Raw genomic sequence first — 18,395 nt, 5'->3', positions numbered from 1 at the left:
CAGTCATTGTTGCTTCATTGTAGACATTAAATAAGTTCGCTATTTCCTTTCTTTTAAGAAATTGACCCTTTCCTGAGCCATTCCTCATTTACCAATCTGTAATGTACCCACTTGAATAGCTGTTCGTAATTAAATTAAAAAGTATTAGCCTACTGTCATCCCTCATAGGCTAAGGTATTAAATAAATAAAGGTACCTGGCAGTGTTTTAAATATTTGGCAAACAGCTCTAGTGCTGAAGTGGGTTTTTTATAATTCACTTAACTATTCAAGTGGGATCCAGTGAAGTTTTAAAGATTTAGAAGAAAGCATGCCTTTACTTGCCTTGGACATTAAGTTAAGAGTTTGAAGATGTGGTCATTACATTTCCAGCTGTGTGTTTTCTTTTTCTCCTATAAGGCCAGCATTTTGGTAATAAAAGAGTATTCTTTTCATGCAATTATTTTCTTATGATTTTTGTCTCTGCAAACAGCTTGAGCTTACAGGATGAAACCCCTATAGCCTGTCCTTGGAATAAATATAATCCCCTGTATCAAAAGAAAAAAGTAATAAATATAATCCCCAGGAATGACCAAAGCATCTGACCTGCAATACTGTGAGGTTCTGTTTATTTATTGAATTTTATATATTTGACTGGGGAGGTACTCAAGTTCAATGGTTGGCAACGATGAATAAAAATGTTACAGTTTATGACTAATACATTTTGACTTCTCTGAAGTTTATATGCAAAAAAAATTGTCTTTGGCAATGGAAACTTTAGGTAGTAATTCAATTTCTGGTGTTTCTATTAAGGGACATTATAGTGCTACACTCTGCCTTGGCTCCATTTTCTGTTATTAACTTTCATATGAATGTCTTGATTCTTTCCCCAAAGCTCCTTCACAAAATCTCAAATGATGTCTTGACTCTTCATCCACTTCTTAGCTATCTTTGGATATCTAATGGATTGAGGGGCATTAAAATCAAATCCCCAGATGCTTCAGAACTGTTAAAAATAGAAACAAGAAACTGCATTTCCTAAATTCTGCAAAATACAACCTTCAGTGTTATATGTTGCCTTTGGTAGCATTGCCGTAAAATCTGAAAAGCAATTGCATGAACTGGCTCTTGGACTGGAAGCTTCTGGTTGCCCTTCTTGTGGGTTCTGAGATCTGACATGGCAGAAGGCAAACCCGTGGATTTACCAGAGGGCTTCATTGATCAAACCAAGGATCGTGCCTTGATTGTCAGTTGGACAAACCGGCTGGAGGTAAGTAGTTTGCTATTTATTTTTCAATAAACAGAGGTATATGATTTTATGATTAAAGCACAAGTTATTCTATGTGAAGGTAATTTATGTATAGATGTATTGTAGTGGCTGGACACTCATTTGGTAAAAGAATAGTAGGCTATAATACATGTAGGTCAAAAATAACCAAGACATCCTTTTATCACTATATGGCCTATTCTTCTAGCTGCGGGAATCAATACTGGAGGCTTTTTTACAATAAAGAATATGATTTACCGGAATCAGCAGTATTTCAGAGATGTAGCATAAAAAACAATAATAGAAACTCCATTCCATTGTCAAGTAGAAGCGTCAAGAAATAAACAACAATTTTTTCAATTATAATGCATCAGCATTAACAACCCTTGTTTATGTCGGCTCACGGGGATGAGGTGGATCCTCAAAAACATTTAGCACAGTTGAGGTAAAATCACCAGACTCAGCTGTTATGACGGATTAAACAACTCCATTGTTTACATACCTATGAAACACAATGCCATGAAAAGTTTGTAGAAGCTTCTTGCCACCAATTCTGTGAGACACAACCCTAAACACAACCGTATTCGAACACGCCATATTCAGACATAGCACATAAAAAGCATTACCCAAAACCAAAGCACAAAAAAGCACGAAAACGAAAAACGAAACCCTGCTCCATACCTGATAAAAATGGAGGATCGATTGTTTCTTCCAACTTCCACGGATGTAAGCTGAAGAATGAGTGACAAACTGAAGTAAGAGGGAAAGTTGAGGGCCCAGACCCGAAATTATATATTTTCTAACAAAGTAATATATGGAATAGGAATAAGTATTCCTATTCCATTTATTTTGGTGGATTTGTATAAGCCCATTTTTTGGGTAAAATTGGAATACTTATTCCGGTCGTATTCCTATTACCATTTCAAAGTTGTTGCACCCAAACAAAGAATAGGGATACACAAATGCCTATTACAGGGGTATTCCTGTTGCCAAACAGGCCCTAAGCAATCAAACTCTCCTCTCATGCTTACTGAAGGTAAGGGAGATGACTTAGTTGAAGATGAAGATAAAGAGGAGAATGTAGAGGAAGCTGAACCTAAGGAAGAGGAACCTCTTAAGAAGAAAGGGAAGGTGATAATAACAAAACCTGCAAAGTCTTCCCCTGCTGTGTTCACAAGAAGATCTACCAAATCCAAGAGGAAACTTAAGTTGGGTGAAAAGGATGAAGCTGAATAGATTATATTTCAAAGGTCTGCCCCTACCCTTCAAGAAAAATGAAATTGGAACAGGGAACATGTATGACATGTTTCAAGTCTCTCAAGTATGAGACTAGGAGCCAAGAGGTGAAAAAGCAAAGGATGCGCTTGTGGATAAATTGGGCAAGTGGAAGTACTCACCTAATGAATTAACACAACAAGTTCCTGATATAATTCTGAAAGCAATCAAACCTCAATGGGATAAAAGAAAGTTGCTAAATACATCAGTGAACAAATTTTGAGATAGCTTATGCCAAGTCTCAATGAAAAAGAGGTGAAGGAATCATTGAAAATGAATGAGAAGAAGCTTACACCTAAATTCAATACATGTCTAATATTGCCAAAGGACATTGAATCTGTGGTGAAATCCAATACTACCACATGGAAAAATATCTATGGGTTGCATAAGCCTAGTGACTTTGTTGTGCAAGTAGATGACAAAGATGTTGAAGAAGATGATGTGGAAGAGGAAGTAGAAATCGGAGATGATGAAATAGACAATGTAGATCTTGATGATGAGGAAGAAGAACAAGAAACCACTTGAAGAAGTCTTCCAAAAATTCAGAGTATTGAGGAATTGATGTAGAAAAGATTGTGGCAGAAGTTATGACTTCTTTTCCTCATTCTCTGAGAAAAGCCTTAGTGCAATTAGGCTTAGTGAAGGCTTCTATCGAGTTGGTTGTGGTTACAACTAGATCACCTAGCACCCAACAAATCTCTGGAATTACTCTGTCAAGTGTTTCAATAACTGAAGTGTCTAACACTTCATCTGCTGAGCAGCAAGTCTTCCTAGCATTAGGCTTGACCGAGCAACAACAAGGTATTCCTATTGTTAATATTACTTCTACTATTAGTACATTTGGTGCTATTCCTACTTTTTCAACTATTGTTTCCACCATAGCTAGTGCAATGGCAGTTGAGACCCAGTCTCAACCGAATGCTGAAGTTTTGAATAAGGGAAAAGAAATTGTTTCATCTATTATTCATAAAGATTAGGGTAAAGAGGAAGAAATTGATCTAGATGAGGACATTGTTATTCCAAAATGAGATACCTCTAACCTCACTCCTGAAGAGATGGATACCATTGGAGAACTTTGGAAGAAGAGGGCTTAGAGAAGAGAGGAAAAAGGAAAACCAAGTCCTTGAGGACATCAAGAGCATATTTGTTGATGCTCTGAATATATAGGTTGATGCGAAACAACCTTTTTTGGACCAGTTAGCTGAAATTGTCCTCAAGTACATTGAAGAATTGGATGGACAAGAAAGACTATTGCAGAGAGCAGAGAGAAAATTTGAAAAAAAAGTTTTGGACCAAGTGGCACAGAAGATTTCTATTGATCAAGTAGAACTGTCTACTATTCTTGCTACACTAGAAACATCTGTAAATAATGTTGTTTCTTTATTTGTCAAATTGAGTGACACATCTATCTTTACTAAGGAGATTAAGGATAAATTATCCAAGATAGATGAGGATATGAAGGCAAGTGCACATTAGTTGCCACTTGATCCTAATTTTAGTTCTACACACTTTACTAAGAACAGATACTTAACAAATCTACAAGCGGAATTGTTAAGGGAAGAAGCTAGGATTAGGGCCACACTTGTAGAATTCGAAGGCATGATTCTTCCAAACATGGATGCAATGCAAAAACATATTGCACATGTAAAAACATTGGTCCATGATAATAACTTTTCCATAGCCGACAACATGATGGAACTATTTGCAAAGATACAAATAGCATTGCATGCAAGTAAGGTATTGCAAGAGAATTAGAACAAGACCATGACAATCATTTTGAAAGTACATATTGATTTCTTGTCAGATTTTGGTATTAACTTGTAAACATTTTACACCTTTGACATTTATGTCAAAAAGGGGGAGAATATTATTGATAAAGGGAGAGAAGATTATTTATATAGAAAATATTATCATACTTCAGATATATGTATGGGGAAGAGATATATGTATGGGGGAGTCGTAATATGAAGCACATGTACAGTTAAGCAGAAAATATGTTTACAAAAACAATTTTGAAAAATCAAAAAAGTAGAATAATTTACCGAGCTACAACAACAGTAAGTCTTCAAAACCGAGTTGAAGACACAAAATGTTGATGAAAGAAGGTTTTGACTTGTAATTTTGAGAATTCAGATATTTTGGTATGATAAGTGTTTTTGTCACTAATGCCAAAGGGGGGATTTGTCTATTAGTGACTTAACACTTAGTTGTTTTCATTGCTACCGAGCTAAATAGTCAGAATGCAATTCATGCCGAGCTTCACTGTGTCTACCGAGCATTTGAGACAATTTATAGTATCGCCTGAGCGTAGCAGAGTCTACTGAGCTTTCCAGTAGAAGTGATGAAGATCTTAGTGTTAATCGAGCTCTGTAGTGTTAACCAAGTTCTACAGTGTCTACTGAGCTCGTAGTGTTAACAAAGAGAATTTAGTGTTGATCGAGTCATGCAGTGTCAACCGAGTGATTTGGTATCTATTGAGTTTCTCAGTGTTCACCAAGTCATATAGTGCTGGCCGAGTTTGTGCTACTCTAAGTGATCAGTATGGACCGAGCTTCAACTTCAATCGAGTGCCAGAGTTTGCCGAGTGTTGATAGTGTTTGCCTAGTGTCGGACATCACCGAGTTGACTTCAGAACCTGAGTTATAGCAATGGGCCAACTTTGTGAGTTATGATGAATTTGGTATTGTAGCCGACTCAAGAAGGTAATCAAATGGATTGATATATATGTAATGTATTGTATCATATCCAAGATGTAATTGTAAGAATGTATATAAAGAAGTAAGAAGCAGATGAGTGCGAATTGAAGAAGGCTACAAGCAGTATATGGTACAACAAAGACTTATTTATCACAGTCAAGTGATCATTGCAATTCAAGGAATCTCATTCAGCAAATCAAAGTTGCAATTCAGAGGTCAACCATTGATTCATTCTAACAGGTGCATTAGTCAAATCCTTTAACTGGGTGGACTTAATAGTCTTTTGCTAAATCTCCTAACAGAGTGCATACTTCACTATATGTTTGTAAATCCTTTAACAAGGTGGACCTAATAGTTCTTATTGCTCCTAACAGGGCAGATCACCCAAAGTGGTCAATTGTAAGCCTTAACATGCCAACTTTATACTGTAGTACTAAAGCTTGTGGGTATCATCCCCACCCCAGTTTTACTTTCTAATTGGAAGCTTTTTGGGTTACCATATATTGTGTCAAAGTGTTATGAATGTTTTATTGATTTCATTCTTTCATCCATGCAATTAGATTAGAATAATATATGAAGGATTAATTGGAGAAGTGAGTTAAAGTTTTATTGGTTCTTGATTCACCCCTCCCTTCTCAATAACCTAGCCTACCTTATATTTCCGATACTACTATGATAGATTATTGAATTGCTTTGAAATATTTTTGGTTGTCCGACAAAAAGGATTACGTATCCTTCGGTTCTGGACTACTCTTCTATGAGGAGTACTTAGCAAAGTAACAAGACTTGGACCTGACCCACACTCGGCAAGGGTAAGTCGACTAATGACTCAACTTTGACTCGTCTGTGACTTGGTAATGACTCAGCTAAATGGCACAACCCTTGAAATTTAGAGATTTTGTAGGATTTAAAGAAATTCTATGCAATTTGAATAATGCTTAAAGACACAATAACATCATGAAATAGAAGGTGATTTGATCACGTACATAACATACATTGATTACATAAGTACAAAGGTAAATATCAGATGGATTAAGAAAATTTTGAAAACAAAAATTAAAAATCAGACGAGTCAGATGAGTCAGTTAAGTCAGCTAGCCAAGTTAGCCAACTGAATCCGCTGAGTCACCCCAGTTGACTCGCTGAGTTAGGTTCATGGGTCATTTTGACCCGGCCAAGGTAACTTGACTCGTCGACCTGGACAACTCACCTGACTTGTGGTGAATCTTGTTATTATGGTTATTTAGTCTTATCTTGTTATTTTTAAGGAGAACTAAACTAGTGTCCAAACTTCATTTTTAAGCACCATCAAATGTGCCTCCCAATTCTTCAGCTAAAAGGAATGGTTCTTTGTCAAAATTCTTGGTCAAACTATAGTATAATCAAAGATTTAAATTACACGTTTCTTCCATCCGCATAATATAAAATCATATATTATGTATTGTACCAATAATATATAATCTTTAGGGGCTATAGTTTGGATGGAATGTTACCATCAGAAATAGCACCCATTATATAATTTGAATTCCCACAAAATAAGAAAGATTTTCGTCAAATATATAGTCCACCAATATTACATTTGTTTGATAATATGTTATTGCATGGGATCAAAGCCTCCTTTTGATGTAAATTTGATGATGTTTCATAATATCAGACCTTTGAATAATTGAACTCCACAATTTTGCAATAGTATTGAATCAAGTATTCTCCACAATGATGTATAAATGTTCCAAACATTATCAAACACCTTTATTGATAATAAATCACATCTTAACTCTAGTCTTTAGGAGATAATAATAACCCACCCTTGTACAATTATCCGAAGGATTTGCAAATGAGATGATATATTGTGTGCTTAGCAAAGGTTTGCTCTAATACAATCAATGACACACTTATTTTCTGAATCATAATATTTTGCCTGCAAAGTACACTTTTTATACTGCACATGATATTCAGTTCAGTCGATATCTTTATTTCTGTAGTCTTAGAAAGAATACTAAACAAATTTGATAATTTGCAGACAGACTAGGGTGAGGAGTTACTCGCACTGTGTAAGATCTCTTGTCGGAATCTTGGCCAAATAGAATCTGTATGGCTAATCCTCTCAGGAAATTATATTTTAGGCATTTAGAGCCTTAGACACGCACTTGGCCAACAAATCATTCAGAGTTTCTTTGCAGAAAATATAGATTCATTATGTTGAACGGTTTACTAGTTTCATGTTTCTGGACATGTGCACTTTCTTTATAGTTTACAGAACTCACCAGTTTGTGCAAATTCATAATGCAGCATAAAACAGAGATTGGCACATTCAATAATATTTTAATCAATAGCACCAATAATAAAAGAATTTGATAATTTGCAGACAGACTAGGGTGAGGAGTTACTGCCACTGTGTAAGATCCCTTGTCGGAATCTTGGCCAAGTAGAATCTGTATGGCTAATCCTCTTAGGAAACTTTTTTTAGGCGCTTAGACACGCGCTTGGCCACCAAATCATTCAGAGTTTCTTCGCAGAATATACAGTTTCATTATGTTGAACAGTTTACTGGTTTCATGTTTCTGGACATGTGCACTTTCTTTATAGTTTACAGAACTCACCAGTTTGTGCAAATTCATAATGCAGCATAAAACAGAGATTGGCACATTCAGTAGTATTTTAATCAATAGCATCAATATGAGCATACAGAGGCTTTGTGTCAGAACTCAATTTATTTCCCAGAAATATAATATCCGCCAACAATTTTAAATATATTCCTCTGGTTTAGATTACAGAAATTATTCCAGCATTCTGTTTCTTTTGGCAATCTTCATTATTAATTACATAACCAGAGATCATAGATATATTCACGAAATCATAGGGTTAAACATGCAAGAGATCATTTAAATTTTTACTATTTTGGCAATCAGGTTGTGGTTTAGTTGTAATGTGGGCCATTATCGTGATGCTCAATGCTCACTCCTGTTCAAAATCTAGCATTAATGCCTATTTTGAAAGTGATATCTTTTGAATTAATTTCAACCATGTGAAAACATGATTAGTCTGTTATGTAATCACAATAGGGCAATTTATATGTAAACAGTTGTTTTGATTACTTTTGCTTATTCATGTATTTAACGGTTGAAATGTTGCAAAAAACTGCATTGATTATACTTCAGGCCTCATCATGCTTTTCTCGTAGACAACAATATGCTCTTCTAAATAATGATTTTGCACACCTCATTCTGGTTTTAAATGCATCGTGTTGCTCTTATGTAGTTGTATTGTAGTCTTCTAAATTTAAATATTTTACATGCCTACTTGTCTGTATGATTCACAGGCTTCTCATTTGGTTCCATGGATAGTTAGCTCATCACTATTTGCAATTATCCAGGTGTTTTGGCAGGTAATTCTAAAGCAATATAATGCCATTTAATCTTTGTAAAAATCTCCATATACATTTGCAAAAACATTAGAATGAAATGTTTAACGTAGGATTTCTACTTGATTATGGAAATATTTGTATATATGACAGCTCTAAATTAAAAAAATTAGTTGTAGCTTGCTCTAGTGAAATATGCAATGCAAAAGTTTGAAAGAATCCAAGTCTAACATCGTAATTTGAATGTATGCCCCTAATATTTAAGCCACTGTTGTGGTGGCTTCAAATCAAAGACTTAATTTTGAAAAGAGAATCATCTGCCAACATTAGAAGTCATATCTGTATGTTACAACTTTGTATCATCAATCCATTGGTCTATCTCTTGTGAAAATGTGACTATCATCAAATAGTCATCTTTATTTATATTGATAATTGTTGTCAGTGTTAATTGAATTTCATATTGGCAAACATGGTGATATCATGCCACATTATGTCTTGATAGAGTAGATAGGATAGCATGTAGTTTATTTGAATGGCTGTTCGTATCCATTCTCCATTCATTCATAATCTTGTGGACATAACAATAGAGGCCGTAGTAGCATTGAGGTAGGTTCTATTGGAATCTAATGGATTATTGATAGAGGAAACAATTGTTTTGAAAAATGGGATTGTTGATTTGCTTGCCTGTCCAGTGGTTTCCAAGGAACCTATGACCCCTAAAACACCATGCAAGCCATCTAAAGTGGTGGATGGTAAATGCCAAAGTGGTGTTTATACCAAGTTCAAAGCAAAAGCAATGGTGCTTAGTGGATGGAGTGGAAGATGCTTGTGCAAGATTGATGCATACACTCGCAATAGAGGTTATGCAACAATGTGGATATTAAGAAATCCCATGTATAGAGATATTCCATACTTTTTCTCTACTTAAAGAGATTCTATATGAAGAAGCTAAGTTTTGCAATCATAGATTGATTTGTAAATTTAATGTCGAATGGGATGCATGGACCTCAAAAGTTTGGAGCCCTAGTATGGAAATTTTGTGGCAAAAAAATTGCGCACATGTTTTTTATTTGTTTAATTACTTTATGAATCTAGAGGATAGAGTCTTCATTATAGAAAAAGATTTATGACACTGGCAGAAAAATGGTTAAATAGATAAATGCTGGTTTGCATTTCTAATTCAATGACAATAACATTCTGTAATTTGCAACCTTATGTTAGATTTCAAATTTACCACTGCAGTATTGGGTTGAGGCATGTTTACACTGCTAGGAAATACTCTTGCTAGATCTCTAGATTTATATGTAGAGATGAATGGAATTGTTCATAATACTTCTAGCAAAATATAGATTTGGACAAAACACATTTTTTTTTCCAAAAGAATTTTGGCTTAAAAGGGGTGAAAAGATACATAAACAAATGTTAAATATGGGTATCTTCCATTTAGTATCCATGTAGATTAAGGTAAAATCACATTCAACAAAACCAGCTACATGTTGGAGAGGTGCATCCATGTTGCATCTAATTGTGAAAAGTGTTGTTAGCACTCAGAGAGATATATCTCTTAAAATTGCATAACTTCCCAACTCAAATGATAGGGTTGGCAAAAGAATTATCTCTGGTTCTGAGTGTGTTTATGGCCGCCCCACCTAGTTGCATCAATTCTCTGACAATGTTCGGTGAGCACTAAGTGTTAGCAATAGTATGGATGACAAGTTATTGGCCAACACAAGAACCTAAGAAGAAATTGTTGCTTATATGGAGGAGGCCAACGCTATTGCAACTAATTTTTTGTGCCTTATTCTCATAAACAATTTACCAATCAGTTTGCATGTACGTTATGGTGAGAGTTTTCAGTTGTTCTTCCTAGAGTTTAGAGATAACATACTTGTTTGCTGATTCCTTACTATGATATTTTGCCAAACAATTTGTACAAGAATAATTTTTATGATTTATACTACTGAATGTGACCAGGTTTCATGTATTGGATTTTGTCATTTTTATGTAGCATTAAGTTCAAAGGATGAATTGTATGAGGAGTCTACCAAAAGTTTGGAAATCTGTAATGTCCCCAATTTTGCTTGCATCAAGGTTTCAGAGATTAGCCTATTATTGTGATCCTCGTAAGCTAACTATTGTGGATAGAGGGTCTTTTAAGGCACTGGCTTGGCTTGGGAGGGTTCAGTCTTCTCCGCAATTCAGTAAGCTACTGGTTGGTCTTCGTTTGGACTTAGTTTTGTGTACTTACTATTTGTGGTAAGTTGGGTGTTGATTGAGATAGACCCTTTCTATTTTTGGAATGTGCATTTGGTCACATGGAGAAATAATAGGTGTGGCCCCTATTTCAGACGACAAATCTGAATGATGAGTATTTTGGGAGTTATTATATTTTAAGTGGCTAAATTATTATGAAATCATTAAATGGCTTATAATAAAGTTATAATTTAACTTTATAATCTATGCTCCATGGAGTTTTTGGGATGGGGATGTTTTAGGGGGTGGTAACATGTTTTTGGTATGGGTACAGGTTGAAGCCAAAATTTAAAGGACAGAACCTCGGGGGATAGCTATAAAATATAGGAGATTGAAAATTTTATGTATATGGAGAATTAGACTTCTTTAGAGATATATTTCAACATTGATAAACCATTCACCAAGTATCAATGTATCAGCATGCATGAAATCAAAATGACATAATGAAAGTAAATACTAGAAGTGTAAATGAGATGTCCAACTCCATTATAATCAAAAGCAATAATGTATCTGAGTATTTGCAAAGCGGAAAACCAAATATATGGCTGTCCTCTAGGAATCTAAATCAAGATCAGTGCCAGTCTCTTCCTCTGAATAATTGACAGGGGTAGGCAGAGGGTCCTCATCCAATGGAACACCAAGTAGCCCTAGAGGTGTGTTATCCTCATCAATCTGCAATGCATCCTCAGGATTAACACCCCAACGTAGTGCTGGAGTCTGTCGATACTCAAAGACTCTTTCGCTCCTGTAGTCGCAATACACTGTGAACAACCACAAGCTTCTCCAATCATCTAGAGGTAAGGTTGTTCCTCTTGACCGATTGGATGAAGCTATATGTAGACCAATTCCTCTCTGCAACAGAGGAACTCACTACCTGTGAGAGAAGACGGTTGGCAAGGCCTTTCAGCTTAGGTGCGTCTCTACCGTGCCATGTCCACCATCCAATCGGGTCCCTTTGAGCTAATGTAGCTCTATCAGTCCTTGCCTCTGGTCTACCAAATGTTGGACCGTGAAGATTGGAAAAGTCAAGCCATTGCTCTCAAATTTTTGCAGCATCCTCTGCATTATACATTTTTGAAAGGGCCTTGAAGAAGCCCTCCTTCGCCTATATTGAACAAACAAAAATTTAGAAGTTAGAGCTTATAAACTTTACAAATAAAATCAAAATTTTAAAAATATATCATAAAATCAGAAATTTTAAACATAAATTAAACTCACCTCCTCATCACAAGATGGAGACACTCTCCTAGGCCTTGGTGCATACCATTTCGGATTGACTGCATAGGCTTCCATATGAAGTGGGGTGTTCATAGTGTTCCACCTTTTCGTTACAATGAGCTTAAGATGCTCCTCATAGAACTCCAAAGTACATCCTTCTCTTTAATAGCTTGCTTGATCTACCCAAGCATGCTATCAAAGGTCTCAGAAATCTCTCGAAGGCTAGGAGAGTCAGTATCAACACATCTAATGACCTGCACAATAGGGTCAATGAAGGAGCAAATGTATCTGCAAATGAAAGAAAATTGCAAGTGAGAAACATCATATGTTAAAAAAACAGCAAGTACTTAAATCAGAAATATTTTTGTTAAATCAACAATAACAATTATGATGTCAATTATTTAAGTTTCTTACCTCATTGTTTTCCACCAATTCTCATCCAGGATTCTTCGTCTAACAAGTCTTCCATGCGGGGTGCTTGATTTGTCTGACAAGTCTTGCATGCTGGGTGCTTGATTCATGAAATCTATTCCACTTTGCATTGACCGCCACGGATTGTAAATTTGTAAGGTCTCTTGGACCTCAAAAATCCTCTCCAACAAAATGAAGTAGCTAGCATATCTAGTCTCCACAGGCTTGAGGAACGCTTTTTTGGAAAATGTCCTAAATAATGCAAGAGATGTGTGATGATTGCAAATAAACATTTGCACATCTCTAGCCTCAAACACCATAGTCTTTATCCAATCAATTTTCGCAAAGTCCTTCAAGGTGTTATTCAATGCATGTACACAACATGGGGTCCAAAAAGTGTGTCTATAGGTGCTCTCTCCTATCAATCTAGCTGATTTACACACCCAAGCTGAATTAGTCACTACTTGGACAACATTTGAAGCCCATACCTCTTCTATAACATCCTTTAAAATCTGAAATTGGAAGGATGCATCCTTCTTTTTTCCCAAACAATCAATGGCTATAAGAAAATAGGCCCTTGCTGTACTAGTGACAATAAGATTGATGAGTGGCCGATGTTTGATATCGGTCCAACCATCCACGATGATAGAACATCCATCATGTTTGTCTCATATCCTCTATCAAAATGTTTACTTTTGAGTACTCTTTGTCAAGGATAGTGGTGCGTAATTTAGTCTCTCCTGTGGTACAAATGAGGGACCAACAACATAAATATCTTTGCACATTTGTTCATAGAATGACGAATGAGAAACATGGTATGGTATGTTATGAGCAATAAGAAATCTACCAATGGACTCTTTAGCTCTCTCTTTTGCTTGCATGTTAAATAAATTAGCCACATTGGTATCTCTCTTGGCTTTTCCCTTCCCTTTACTAGCAATGGTAGTGGGAGTAAGTGTGGGAGTGAATGAGGGTGTGGGTGTGCTACCTATAGGACCCTCGGATTTCAATAACCCCCTCTCCACATACAACCTATTGGCCTCAAGTTTTTCATCATAATTTTTTTGCAACCTTTCACCTTTTGCCTACCTATCCATAAAAGATGACAATACACTCTTGTGTAGCTCCTAAAATAATGTTTCTTACATATATGACACTCCCATTCCCTACTACCCCCTGAATTTTTCTTCTTATTGTTCTCTACTTTTGTGGCAAAATGTAGGAGAGTTTTCTTAGAGTTGAATGGGCCTTTGGCATATTTTTTTAGGGCATTAGAAGGACACTCAGATGGATTAGGCATTGCATCTTCCATAAGGACATCTATATTAGGCTCACTTGAAAAATCATTCATGGCCGCCCTAGGTCTTTTTCTTGGTCTTTGTAAATGTGATACTTGAGTTTCTTGAATGACAACATCCATGCTATCACTACTTCCCTCACTCTCATTGCTGCTCGTGTTTTTCACTATGTATTATACTGCTGCAAGTTATGGAAAAAATAAATATATCAATGTTCCATTCAACATGCCCTCTCTATGTCATTGGAAAAATTGAAAGATGACAACAAACAACAATAAAGTTTGAATCAAACAAAAATAAAATAAAAAAATACCTGGAATGAAGTAGAAATAAAGGCAAAACCTCCTCTTGCACCTCCAAAATGCACTCCCCTTTTGTTGTTGCTGTTTTCCTCTTCCTCTTCCCAACTTGCAAAAACTCCAAATGAACAATAGTAAATACTCTTTTACCTTTTGTTATTTGAAGCCACATTAGGGTTCACTTATTTTAGAAATCTTCAATGCCTATGTGGGTCTTGGGCAGAAATGAAAAAACAATTAAAAAACAATTTTTTTTGGCTTTTAACTTAGCTGTCACCGGCTGGGTAAAAGGGGATGGCATTAGCAAAAGGGGATGGTCAAGGGATGAGAATGGACTCCCAAGTACGAGATTCTGTACCCCCATTTCCTAGCAAAAAAAATCACAAGTTTCAGGGATGGTACCCCTTTTCCCTAATTCGGGACATTGCAAGGGACGACGAAAATAGGTATCTGCGTCCCCATTTCATATCCAATACAGGGATGAGCCTAAAAAAGCTAGAAACACGTCCATGTGGAGCATATATAATTTCACTTAAGTTGAGTGTTGAGTCATCACTGGAAGGGAGCATTTATTTAATTAATTATATGCCTAAGCCAAGTATTAAATGTTACTAAAAGAGTTGTGTTTGAAAGTTTCAAGAGTTGAGTTCTTTTGGGAAACTTTGTCAACAAGGGATTATAAATATAAGCTCATTGTGAAGGAAAAGACATCTGATTATTGGATTGATTATTTGCTAACTTGGACATGCATATTTGAGAGAATGGCCAGTGCAAATGAGAAAAATGACAAAAGGAGAAGTTTTTAGTTGGAAATGGAGGAGATTTCCTGCCAAACTCTCTCTGTCTTTTGTTTTGATAGGGCCATAAACATTAAAGAGGGGAAAAAATGTCAGAAGAGAGCCAATAATTGATATGTCGCAAGCAATCCAGTGATCGCGGGAGGCCGAGAGTTGAACAATGATGGTGCTTGGGCTCCATAGGATACTGGTGATGTTTGGTAGCTTCAGTCGAATAAAACTATATATAATTATATTGAGATATAATTTATATATATATGTGTGTGTGTGTGTGTGTGTGTGTGTGTGTGTGTGTGTGTGTGTTCAGCATATATGAGATAAGTTTGTTGTTATATATATATATATATAACTATGATTAAAGTTTATATATTATTTATCTAATTAATGAATAGACATGTCACATTAAGGGACATGTCTCTTCATGGCTTATTATCATTATATAAATAAGAGGTTGCTGCCATTTGGAAAAGACATACCGGACATTATGGTAGTGCTTAGTAAATTTGCAACAAATCCTTAGAAAACCAACATGGTATTAGAACCAAATCTCAAATATAAAAGAACATATGAAGAATTTATGGTGAGCCTTGCTCTCATTGTCAGTCATTACCTATTGTGGACATAAAAATGCAATGACCATGAGAAGAGCAGAATAAATATTTGCTTCTGTATAAGAGGGATGAAGTAAGGTATCAAACCCAACAAAGAGATGTGAGCGGAAGGAGAAAAATGGATCTGACAGTTTGTCAAGCCATGTCGAATATCATTATGATTCTATCGAGCAATGTGGTGACATTGTGAAACCCAACTAACTAGCATTTTTGTGGGCTTCAAAACCTAGTGGAGGAAAAGCCATAGAAAACTATGAAGCCTATGAAAACAAAACACATCCAATTACTAAGTCTCAAGTATCTAGAACCACTGCGTCATCTAATTTTGGCATTCCTTCTATAAATAAAACCACTATTACAACTTGGAACCAAGACAATGTCCAACATTGGTAGTTGTTATTGTAAAATGCTCTTGTGACTCCTATAAACTTGTAGCATTGCTATTCGTGTCGTGTTTGAATTAGACCACCATGTGGATGGACTGACCACAATGTGAATATTTTGATGTCGATTGCAATATTGACATCGATCAATCACTCCTATAGGAATCATGATTCCATGCTAATGTATGTACAAACAAAACTTTGAGTCACGGGCCCCTTCAATGATTGTGTAGAAGTAATAGAGTCTGCTAATAAAATTGAAAGTTGGAGCATTACGGAAAAAATCAATTACTGTTGGCTCATTATTGTGGACCCTGTGTTTAGACTTACCCTAGGTGATTTGACTGCAACTGCCAATTACTATTGGCTCATTATTGTGGACCTTGTGTTCAGACTTACCCTAGGTGATTTGACTGCAACCGTCAATGAACATATTCACCTTGAATAAAAACACCAATCAATGTATATTTAGCCCTCGATCAAATCCATTTGAAATATTTGCACGGATATCCACTTTGAATCATGTCATAATTAAACCCCAACATATAACAAAACAAGTCCTCTGCCACCTCATTTGATCAGTGGGGCTCCATTAGCTTGCGCCACTTTACTGTGAAGTACGGGATGGGAAGTATAGGATGTTAATGGTCAGTGAAGTGAAGTGGGTCCCGCAAGGAAAAGTGTGGTGGACCGGTCTTGAAAACAAGATATTAAAAGATTTGTATATAAGCATTGATTGTATACATTTTGAAGTGATCGGTGTTATATACTTTGTATGTGAAGTTATCACCATTTATAATAGTCAAATTTATTAAGTAAACAATAAATATAAAATATATATTGAAAACAAGTAACTTCAAGGGTGCAAAATAAAATAACTCTTTCATATATATAGTGAATTTAGCGAATTGGAAAAATAAGAATTTGAACAACTTTAAGCATCTTCATTTTATTTGATCAAACACAATACTATGTTTGATGGGAGTGAAGCAAAGTAAGATGTCAAGCAATAAACATCCTATCTAAATACAATCGAAAGGAGATTCATGATTGTGGCATCATCCTTTAACTGCAAGAGATAAGCATTTTTTAAGTATTATATCTTGAGAACTACCTTTATCCATTTTTTTGAAGTTAATCTTGTATTTTATGCATATTATAAGAGCTATGTGCCTTGATCTTTCCCCCAAGAATGTTATTTTTGGAAGAGGGAGACTAAGATACAAAGGGAGCCTGGCTTTTCTTTAGAGGCAACCTTGAAAGAGAGGGAGCAAATAGAGAATATGGTTCAGTCAACCTTCGGTGAACTTGGTTATATTGATTCAGAGGGAGTAACCCATGTTAAGAATTTGATCAAAACTTTAAGCGTCTTCATTTTATTTGATCAATACTATGTTTGATGGGAGTGAAGCAAAGTGAGATGTCAAGCAATAAACATCCTATCTAAAAATCAATCCAAAGGAGATTTATGATTGTGGCATCATCCTTTAAGTACAAGAGATGAACATTTTCTCATAGAGAAGAACCCAATAAAGTACATTTCAAGAAGTTATTGATGTCAAGACTCCTTCGCAAGGGCTTCATTCTTCACAACTCCACACTAGTCTCCAAATGCACAATTTTCACTTTGGTATGGGACTTGATGAGAATATCACTCGTTCATTCTTTAGTGATAATGTACCTTGTCTAGAAACTATCTTCATGGTCTACTCCCCCAAAATCACTACAAAAATTCTCTAGGTAGATCTTCTAGCAACACTCTTTGTTTTGATCATTGAATTATCTGTTGGAGTAGTTTTGCATATGCAAATATACTTGTTTGATTCTATAGTAACATGAGTGAGTGTAATAAGCTTTGGATTTATCCTCACGCTTGGTGACATCAAACATTCATGATAATGTGGCTTCTATATGAAGCTCCAATTACATGCATTGACCTCTTGACATTAACCTTCTGATATATTATCACACTCCCTCTGAACCAATATAATCCTTGATAGTCAATTAAAGTAGTTTCTCTAGCTACTCCCTATCTCACAAAAGCATATTAACCTTCAAACCTTCTTGTCTACGGTTTCGTCTTGGTAGATTATCAAACTCTTTCTTGATTGCTACAATTTTCTAGTCACTAGAGAAGTCATCTTGACATGATCTTCTCCCTTTGAATCAATATGACTGAGATCATCAAAAGTTGAATGAACCATATCCTCTATCTGCTCTTTCTCTTTCCAAGGTTGCCTCTAACGAAGTGTCAGACCCCCTCTTGTTATAGAAGGATACTCATGATTCTGATCATAAAAGATATATTGTTCCAATAGCCTCACTTTATCTAGCATGAACATTAGATGACTAATGAATCCTAGATCAAAACTTTGGAGTTACTTTCATAAGATTGCATAATATCTGGTAGCATGCCCAATGTACCATTCTTCTTTTTCTACAAGAAAATCCTTTGAGGATAATAAGTTCTTATTTGTACTTCAACATCCTTGATACAAGTTGCTCTAATGAAGGTCCATATGCATCAAATTAGAAAATGCGTCCATATA

General features: G+C 35.7%; 1 protein-coding gene across 8 annotated transcripts in view; it reads left to right on the top strand.

Moving 5' to 3' along the window:
- LOC149543679 (uncharacterized) overlaps positions 1-18,395 on the top strand; it is a 196,838-nt gene that overhangs the window by 130,889 nt on the left and 47,554 nt on the right. For 6 of the 8 annotated variants that reach the window (XM_089798438.1, XM_089798437.1, XM_089798436.1 and 3 more), the window contains one exon: positions 8,535-8,600. In XM_089798438.1, the coding sequence (XP_089654564.1) occupies positions 8,535-8,600 (66 nt within the window). Of the gene's footprint in view, positions 1-1,064; positions 1,248-8,534; positions 8,601-18,395 lie in introns of those variants that run through there. The other 2 variants (XR_016355672.1, XR_016355673.1) reach the window with 1 other exon arrangement.

This window comes from Cupressus sempervirens, chromosome 8, assembly GCF_028749045.1.
Source record: "Cupressus sempervirens isolate cs-2001-9-10 chromosome 8, ASM2874904v1, whole genome shotgun sequence".
In the NCBI taxonomy this organism is placed as follows: domain Eukaryota; kingdom Viridiplantae; phylum Streptophyta; class Pinopsida; order Cupressales; family Cupressaceae; genus Cupressus; species Cupressus sempervirens.
The sequence above is the reverse complement of the archived record's forward strand: the minus strand, read 5'-3'. Positions and strand labels throughout refer to the sequence as shown.